The sequence below is a fragment of the Theropithecus gelada genome, chromosome 1 (genome assembly GCF_003255815.1).
Source record: "Theropithecus gelada isolate Dixy chromosome 1, Tgel_1.0, whole genome shotgun sequence".
NCBI classification, from domain to species: domain Eukaryota; kingdom Metazoa; phylum Chordata; class Mammalia; order Primates; family Cercopithecidae; genus Theropithecus; species Theropithecus gelada.
Window position 1 is genome coordinate 27311336 of NC_037668.1, and position 8353 is coordinate 27319688.

Consider the following 8353-nt stretch of genomic DNA (forward strand, 5'->3'; position numbering starts at 1 on the left):
TCTGGGGGATGAGAAGCCAAAATAGAGCCAGCTTCTGTTGCCTAAGAGGACAGCTGACAACTGCATTGCATTCTTACCATACAGGTGGTGGCGTGGTGCAGAAGTCAGACCTCTGTGGCAGGCTGTGGATCATGTGGAAAGCCACACACTGGCCCTGAGATGAAGAATTAGCAGGTTAGAAGGGAAGCACAGGAGTGCTGGCCAGCTCAGGCACTCCTAAAGCAGACAGGTGATCATCCCTCTTCCCAGTAATTAGTTCTTCTCTGCCTCCCCAACTCTTGGGCACATTATCAAATGTGTCCCTACTTTGTTTGAGATCTACATGACTTTATCTCTTTTATCAAAACCTGCACTCAAAACATGATCTGAAGTGACCAGCATAATTTAAATGACCAGTCACATTTTCCTAAGAGGCATTTGCATTTTTAAAAGGGGCTCCATTAGGCAAAATATGAGGGGATTCTCAAAGTGGAACTTCAGGCATCCACAAGAGGGGAAGATACTATCTCACTGGGAGTTGACAGTATCTGATAATTGATCTCCTTTCCATCTGATTTCCAAGGGATCAAGGTGTCCCGGTTTTAAACAACCACAAGTAAGGACAGGATAGAGTCCAAGGAGACATACTATCAGGTTGGAAAATTCATTAAGTATTTACATGAAAATTCAAGTTCCTCATTGCTCAGGTATGGTCACATGGCTCAGAAAGCACAAGAAGTAGAGCCCTGAGGTCAGACCTGAGAGGCTTCTGAGGGGCTGATGCAGTGACTTCTCTGCTGCAGGTCAGGATTCCTGGAACTGGGGCATGGTTGGGGAGGGGTTGCAGGGAAGGGTGGGAGGAAGGAAGAAAGGAATAAGTGAGTGGAAGTGCTTCAGGATGAGCTCATTGGGGTGGGTAGGAAAGAAGTTTTCTAACTTATTAAGAATTTAAGAATTTATGAGAACTCAAGATTTCAGGAAGGGAGGAAGAAGAAACACATTGCATTTCTATCCTTGACTGGGGAACTAGATGATAGGGATGGGAAGGGTGGTTGGTGAGTCATGCCTTTTTGTCTACTCATTGTGGGAGGACGTGAGCTCTGGGGGCAGGCAACCCAACATTGACCTCTCTAGGTCTCACGCCAATGTCTGTTATCAGGAGTGAGCAGGAAAAAGGACCTTAAGGACATGAGGCTGTGTCTTCCTCAGCTGAGTCTTGCAGGGCTGGCTGGAAGATGGAGAAGGGATGGGATGGGAGTGGGATGTCAATGGGAGCTTGAAGATGGAAGATGAAAGGGTCATCTGCTGGAGCCTGGGATTCTATGGGGCTCTCTTGTGCTGTGGAGGGCACAAGTTCTGCAGGCCTTCCTTACAGTAGTCACGGCTGGCCTGAGCTGTGAGGTGGCTATAGAGGCGGTAGATGAGACAGTGCCTGGCACTTGGGATACCTGATATTCAGCCTGTCTTCTACTCGTTCCAGTCTGCCATCTTCAGGAACCAGCAGTGGGTGGGAGAAGCAGCAATATCTCCTAGTACTCAGTGGCATCCGCTGGCCACTTTCTTTCTCTCTGTTCCCCATCCCATGCCAGCACATCTCCATCCTTCTGCAGCTGCTGCAGTCAGATCCATCATGTGGGCACTGACAGCCCTTCTGCTCCTCGGTGAGTCCGCAGTGAGGCAGCAGACGAGCTTTGGGTGGTGGAGAATAGGGTGGAGCAAGGTATGGGGAGAGGAGGGTAGGTATCCAATCCTCAGTTTCCAGGTGGTTCATTATTTCTGGAGGGGTAAAGAAGAAGGGGCTTTCTCAGAGCTTTGGAAACCAGGGGCAAAAGAAGAAAAACAGGTTTGGGGATCATTCAGCCTTTCTTGTCATCAAGAGTCTCTTTCCTCTCATCACCAACATTCTCCTTCCCCTTTCTCTTCCTTCTTTCTTGTTTTGCAGTTTCAAGCAGTGGGCAAGCTGGTGAGTCTTGTACATTTCTCATCCCAATTTTCTACAACTTCCACTCCAACTCCCTAAGTTACCTGCTCCAGTAGACTCCTCACTTCTTGGCTGCTCTGGGATAGTGTCTTTTCCTACTCTCCTCAACCACTGGGACTAAATTTGCTTGAAGGCATTTAGAAATGGGTGCTGGCTGATGGACTGATAGTCTGTAACCCAATGAATGTGATCTCCTGTCCTGCAGGGATGGGTTAGTACATGAGCCGGGGCCTGGGAGCTGGGGTTTCCTAAGATTTCTCAAACTCAGGTCGTTTCTTTGGGCACCTCACCTTGATTCTCTTTGCATGCTGCCCCCTCTTATCCCACCTCTCACCCCAGCTACTCTGGAGAAGCCCATATTGTCTCTACACCCACCTTGGACCACCATCTTCAAGGGGGAGCGGGTAACTTTGAAGTGTGATGGATACCACCCACTGCTCCTGGAGCTCCGGCCCATCAGCACTCTCTGGTATTTGGGCCACCTACTTCTGCCCTCTCACAAGAAGAGCATTGAGGTGCAGACACCAGGGGTGTATCGATGCCAGACACGGGGAGCACCCGTCAGTGACCCCATTCACCTCTCTGTATCCAATGGTGAGTAGTCTGAGCATGAGGGGAGGGGGAGCACTTGTCTCCTCTGGCAATACTAGCCCTCTGGTGGGAGGGAACACTAGGTCAATCCCAAGGTGCAGGAAACAAGGGCCACACTGGGGCCTATCTTAAGTCTCTGGAGCAGGTAGGGACCTGCATGGCACTATGCGAGAGATGCAGTAAGGCATGCCTAGCCCCAAAGGTCCCCTTACCCTCCTGCCACAGTGTGAACATTTCTGTTTGTTTCTGAGACCAGCTCAGAAGAGCAAAAGGTTCCGAGGACCTGGAGTGCTGGACAGAGAACTTTAGGGGGTAGGGGAGCACTGAGTAGTAAAGGAAGCTCACCAAACAGGAAAGGTGAGTTTCCCTGGCAGGCCGAGCACAGATGGAGGATCTACTCTCAGTTGAACAGTGTGATGCTTCTCTGTGCCTCAGTGTCTACATCTGTAAAGAAGGGACAATAATAGTATGTACCTCTTTGCCTGCTCTGAGGATTAAAAGTGAATTATGATCTGCTAAAGAAAAAAAGCAGCAATTGAACTGAGCACTTACTCAAAGTTTTATTGCATACGTATATATGTGTACACAGGAGTCAGCTGAGAAACTCATTCTCGAGATGCTTGAAGAGTTTTAAAACAGGATAAGAAAAATAACAATAGTTTGTTCATTAAGGTACAGGATTGCTGGGCATGGTGGTTCAATCCTGTAATCCCAGCACTTTGGGAGGCCAAGGCGGGCAGATCACCTGAGGTCAGGAATTCAAGACCAGCCTGGCCAACATGGTGAAACTGTGTCTCTACTAAAAATACAAAAAAAAAAAAAATGTTAGCTGGGCATGATAGTGGGTGCCTGCCTGTAGTCCCAGCTACTCGGGAGGCTGAGGCATGAGAATTGTCTGAACCCGGGAGGCGGAGGTTGCAGTGAGCAGAGATCATGCCGTTGCATTCCTAGCCACAATTTGTGTTCCGAATTTAAAGCACATCACTCAATGTTCAGATTAGCACTTACACACACTTCATATTCATACTCTGTGGCCTCTTGTTTGGAAATTGTTGGTGATAGCAATAATTATACTGAGTACTATAGGAGTAATTACTGTTTACAGACAGTGCATGTGGATTATGCTTATTACTTGCAGGATTCTTTCTCAATGTACAACATCTAAAATGGCATCTGCTCTGTGCTAGGGCTATGTAACTGTCCTACTATGTACAGGGTAATTATGGGGTGCTGTAGGAGATACCTAAGGCTGTCCTGGGGTGTCAAGGATGTTTTCTGGAGGAGATAAGGTCTAAGCCTAGACTTGTAGGAGAAGCAGGCCTCAACTTAAACAGGTGAAAAGAGTCTTCTTGGCTGAGGAAATAGCAGGTACAAAGGCCTTGGGCTCAATTCTCTAAACAGGGCCAATTGTCTCAACAGTTCAGTATGGCTGGAGCTTAGCCTGTTAGGAGTGGAAGGTGAAGAAAGTAGAGAGGAAATGGGGCAGGAGTGAATACTGCCATGGTGAGGGAGAGGTAAGCAGGATCCAGTCAGGAAGACCCTGACACCATCCTAAAGGGGTTATAGTTGATTCTTATGGTCAAAACTCTTTGAGGGTGGAGCCAAGTCTCTGGCATCTTTGCCTCCCTGGCTAAGAGAAAGACCAGCCCTCCCCCTTCCTTCCCAGTCACCTACAAATATATCTTGCACTATGAGGCTACTGGGTGCCAACCACCAGGGAAGGCCTGTCTGCTCAGGAAAGCAGTGGGAGGCCAGGTGCGGTGGCTCACGCCTGTAATCCCAGCACTTTGGGAGGCCAAGGTGGGCGGAACACCTGAGCTCAGAGTTCCAGACCAGCCTGGCCAACATGGCGAAAACCTGTCTCTACTAAAAAATGCAAAAATTAGCTGGGCGTGGTGGCGCGCACCTGTAATTCCTAGCTACTCGGGAGGCTGAGGCAGGAGAATCGCTTGAACCCGAGAGGTGGAGGTTGCAGTGAGCCGAGTTTGTGCCACTGCACTCCAATCTGGGCGACAGAGCAAGACCGTGTCTCAAAAAAGAAAAGAAAAAAAAAAAAAAGAAAGCGGTGGGAGATGGCGGGGAAGGGAGGGAGAGGAGTTATGGGGAGAAAGCAGAGAGGCTGTGAGAGTGGGAGATCTCCAGGGCTGGACTTTCTGTGGAGTCAAGCGTGTCTGTGGTGTCTGTCGCAGACTGGCTAATTCTGCAAGTGCCCTATACTCCAGTGTTCGAGGGCGAGCCGCTGGTCCTGCGCTGCCGCGGCTGGTACGACAAGGTGGTCTACAAGCTTCACTACTACCACGACGGCCAGGCCGTGCGCTACTTCCACTCTAGCGCCAACTACACTGTGTTGCAGGCGCGCGCCAGCGATAGCGGGCGCTACCAGTGCTCGGGCACCATGCGCATCCCGGTGGAGAGCGCGCCCATGTTCTCCGCTAAGGTGGCTGTGACAGTGCAAGGTGGGAGAGACCAGGGGCCCCGGGAGGGAGGCAAATGAGCACTGAGAAATTTTGGGACAGGAGCTCGGCGGGAAAAGACGGGGCGGGAAGTTCAAATAGCTGCCACTTGGCGGGTTTCTCTTAGACTACGGACGCTGTCTCCTCTCCTTCGCCGCGAAGGAGCGCTTGATCTGCAGCCTGCTTGGAGGCTGGTCCCTTTCCCCGACGCACAGCCTGGCTTCTCACTCTGGCTCCCATATAGAGGGCAGCTCTGGCAGGGTCAGGGGGCACCGTGGGACTGGGACGAAGGAGCGACTCCCTAGCGTCCTGCAAGGCAGGCGCAGCGTCTCCTCTCCTAGGCTGCAGAACCCGAGCTGAGTGTCAGTCGGGATGTGACATGAAGCGTGGGGCCCGGTCCCTCCTCCTTTCAAGCTTTCCCCGTCCCTCGTGGACTCGGTCCCCCTGCCCCACGTTTCAGAAGGCTCCCCTTCCCCCTCCACGTGGACACACGGCCTCCTCCCCTCACCCTCTTGGTCTGTGGGTCTGCAAGGAGCCCTCGCGGAAAGCAGGAAGGAGCTGGGTCGTGGAGCGGTGGACTAACCGGCGTCGTTGCTCCCCGCCCTCTTCGCAGAACTGTTCCGGGCGCCGGTGCTGAGGGTGATGGGTCCGCCGGAGGCCCGCGGCGCGGCGCTGGGCGGGGTGGTGCTGCGCTGCGACACGCACCTGCACCCGCAGAAGCGCGACACTCCGCTGCAGTTCGCGTTTTACAAGTACAGCCGTGCGGTGCGCCGCTTCGACTGGGGCGCCGAGTACACAGTCCCGGAGCCGGAGGTCGAGGAGCTGGAATCGTACTGGTGCGAGGCGGCTACCGCCACCCGCAGTGTCCGGAAACGCAGTCCGTGGCTGCAGCTCCCGGGGCCGGGTGAGTGCCTGCACACCCTCCCGGACGCCCACCCTGGCGAGCAGCCCTGCTTCCACCTCTCTGCACCCACGAATCTCCCCCGCCTCCCCGTCCCTGTCTCCCCCCGCCACCCCCGCCTCCCGGTCCCCGTCCCGCCCTCCCTCCCCCAGTCTTTCCCATCTCCCACTCGCCACCCTCCTCCTCACCCTTCTTCCGGCCTTCCCCATCCCAGCCCACCGCCCCACACCTCTTCCCCAGCCCCGCGCCGAGAAGAACCATGAAAGCCGCGCGTGACTGGGAGTGATGCATTCACAGGTTCTCCCCTGGACCCGGCCTCCACTACCGCCCCACGGGCCGCAGCCTTGGCTCCTGGAAACAAGCCGCTTTTCTTCCGAAAGCCCCCGGTGTCCAGATCGGTCCCGTCGGTCACCTCCGTCCCGAGCACCACCTCCACCGGGCTGCAGTTCCCGGCAAGTGGCGCCCCGACTGCTGGGCCACCCGCCTGCGCTCCGCCGACGCCCTTGGAACAATCGGCTGGAGCCCTGAAACCCGACGTGGACCTTCTGCTCCGAGAAATGCAGCTGCTCAAAGGCATTCTGAGCCGGGTGGTCCTGGAATTAAAGGAGCCACAGGCCCTCCCGGAGCTCAGGGGCACGCCCGAGACCCCCACCTCTCACTTTGCTGTGAGCCTGGGAACCCCAGAGACCACTCCTGTGGAGAGCTGAGGGGGCGGCTACCGTCCCCTCTGCAGGCTCATTCCTCCCTGGTCGCCTGCTTCCCCTCAGGCGAAGTTCTTTCAAAGCCATCTGTTTGCATCCTTGTGTTTTGCTGTGGTTTTTAAAGGAGCGCCCACGAAGTGTAGTGGCTGACGATTTCAACCTCACACAGCAGTTTGTAACCACAAGCATTCTCTTTGAATTCTCACGGAATTCAGCAAGAAGTAGAAACCTGCTATTTACTACATTGTGGTTTAATTTTGGAAGTGAATTTAGTCACCCATAGCCCTTCAGATAAGCCTAGCCAGTACATATTTCAGCACAGGCAGTTTTTTTGGTATTTAAGTACATTGAGGTAACTGAGGACTTGATAATATTTTAGGGTCGAGGTGTAATTATTCATAATGAATTTACTCTGTTGATATTAAAAAGACGTTCAGTCCTATTACTGATGAGTTTACATCTTCAAATAACTCCTGGGTTCTATTTAGTTTCGGAGAGCAAAAGTTGTTTGTGTGGGCCTCCCATTCGCTGGTTAAAAGGATCAGAGTCTTTGGGAGGCTGAGGCGGGCGGATCACCTGAGGTCAGGAGTTCGAGACCAGCCTGGCCAACATGGCGAAACCCTGTCTCTACTGAAAATATAAAAATTAGTCAGGCGTGGTGGCAGGCGCCTGTAATCCCAGCTGCTCGGGAGGCTGAGGCAGGAGAATTGCTTGAACCCGGGAGGTGGAGGTTGCAGTGAGCCGAGATTGTGCCATTGCACTCCAGCCTGGGTAACAAGAGCAAAACTCTGTCTCAAAAAAACAAAAAACAGGCAGAATTCTGTTAGAATCACCCGGGTGCACCCCCTGCCCCAATGCAGCTAGACAGACTGATGGGCTGTGGTAGCAACAGGCAGACTATGCTAACCTTAGCCATATATTACATAAGTGTACCACTTGCATTCAGAAATCTTTTTGAAGAAACCTTAAGACAAATCCTCAAAATCGAGTTCTCATTCTTAGCAACTTTTTTCGTAAGAGCCTTTCCAACATGAATACACCAAGATATGCACATGCACAGATCAGTATGCCATCCTGCATGATGACTTTACTGTCACTTAATTAAAAGAAGAAAAGTGAGAAGCCATTTCAATTGCAATTTCATGGTTATGATCCTGGAAAGTCCCATTTTGATGGGTTTTCCCATCTGCCTACTGGAGCCATCAATCCTCTGCAGGGCTAGTGTGACTTGTCCTCAGGAGGCCTCGTTCTCATCAGGTCCATACCATTCTTAAGTTTCACTGTTAAGGCTTAGAGCTGTAACAACTGTACTCTCTCATCCTTTACTTCTGCTTATAGATGTTCAGTCACAATTCCATTTTCCATTTCTTTCTGAGTGATTAACCAGAATAATATCAACAGCTTTCATCCTATTCTTCTAAATATTGTTCTTCTCCATATTATTATTACAAAGCCACTAAAATTATATAGAAAGGCAGGCAGGTGCACACATAAATTACGATGCAATGTGATAAGTGCTCTATGAAACATGATAGGAATTCAGGGAAGAAAGTTGAATTTTTAAGGAAGAGCAAGAATTGCCACATGGAGATGTGAGAAAGATTGAGGGTATGGCAAGTAGGCTGAGGATGCATATACACAGAGAAATGAAAGAATGTAGCATGTTTGTGGAGCTGCAAATAATTGGGAGTGGTTGGAGAATTATGTATGTTTATGTGTATGCATGTAGGTGTATTTTAGGGAGGAG

At 51.5% G+C, this 8353-nt stretch overlaps 1 protein-coding gene across 6 annotated transcripts; it reads left to right on the forward strand.

Annotated features, from left to right (window-relative positions):
- The first annotated feature begins 477 nt into the window (after nt 1-477).
- On the forward strand, nt 478-7093 carry FCRLB (Fc receptor like B). 6 transcript variants are annotated; one of them, XM_025401252.1, is made up of 8 exons: nt 478-595; nt 687-782; nt 1590-1640; nt 1922-1942; nt 2300-2554; nt 4741-5007; nt 5618-5908; nt 6203-7093. In XM_025401252.1, exons 3-8 carry the CDS (start codon nt 1610-1612, stop codon nt 6610-6612), a joined length of 1275 nt encoding a protein of 424 aa, XP_025257037.1. In that variant the 5' UTR covers nt 478-595; nt 687-782; nt 1590-1609; the 3' UTR covers nt 6613-7093. The 6 variants fall into 6 exon arrangements, with proteins under 6 accessions (XP_025257037.1, XP_025257029.1, XP_025257022.1 ...); XM_025401244.1 differs by lacking the exons at nt 478-595; nt 687-782 and having other exon boundaries at nt 1187-1640; XM_025401237.1 differs by lacking the exons at nt 478-595; nt 687-782 and having other exon boundaries at nt 1187-1640; nt 5722-5908.
- The last annotated feature ends 1260 nt before the right edge of the window (nt 7094-8353 follow it).

Coding starts and splice junctions, on each gene's coding strand:
- FCRLB (XM_025401237.1), top strand. CDS start 1,400: ATGAGACAGTGCCTGGCACTTGGGATACCTGATATTCAGCCTGTCTTC. Junction 1,641..1,921: donor GACAGCCCTTCTGCTCCTCG/GTGAGTCCGCAG, acceptor CTTGTTTTGCAG/TTTCAAGCAGTGGGCAAGCT. Junction 1,943..2,299: donor TTCAAGCAGTGGGCAAGCTG/GTGAGTCTTGTA, acceptor CTCTCACCCCAG/CTACTCTGGAGAAGCCCATA.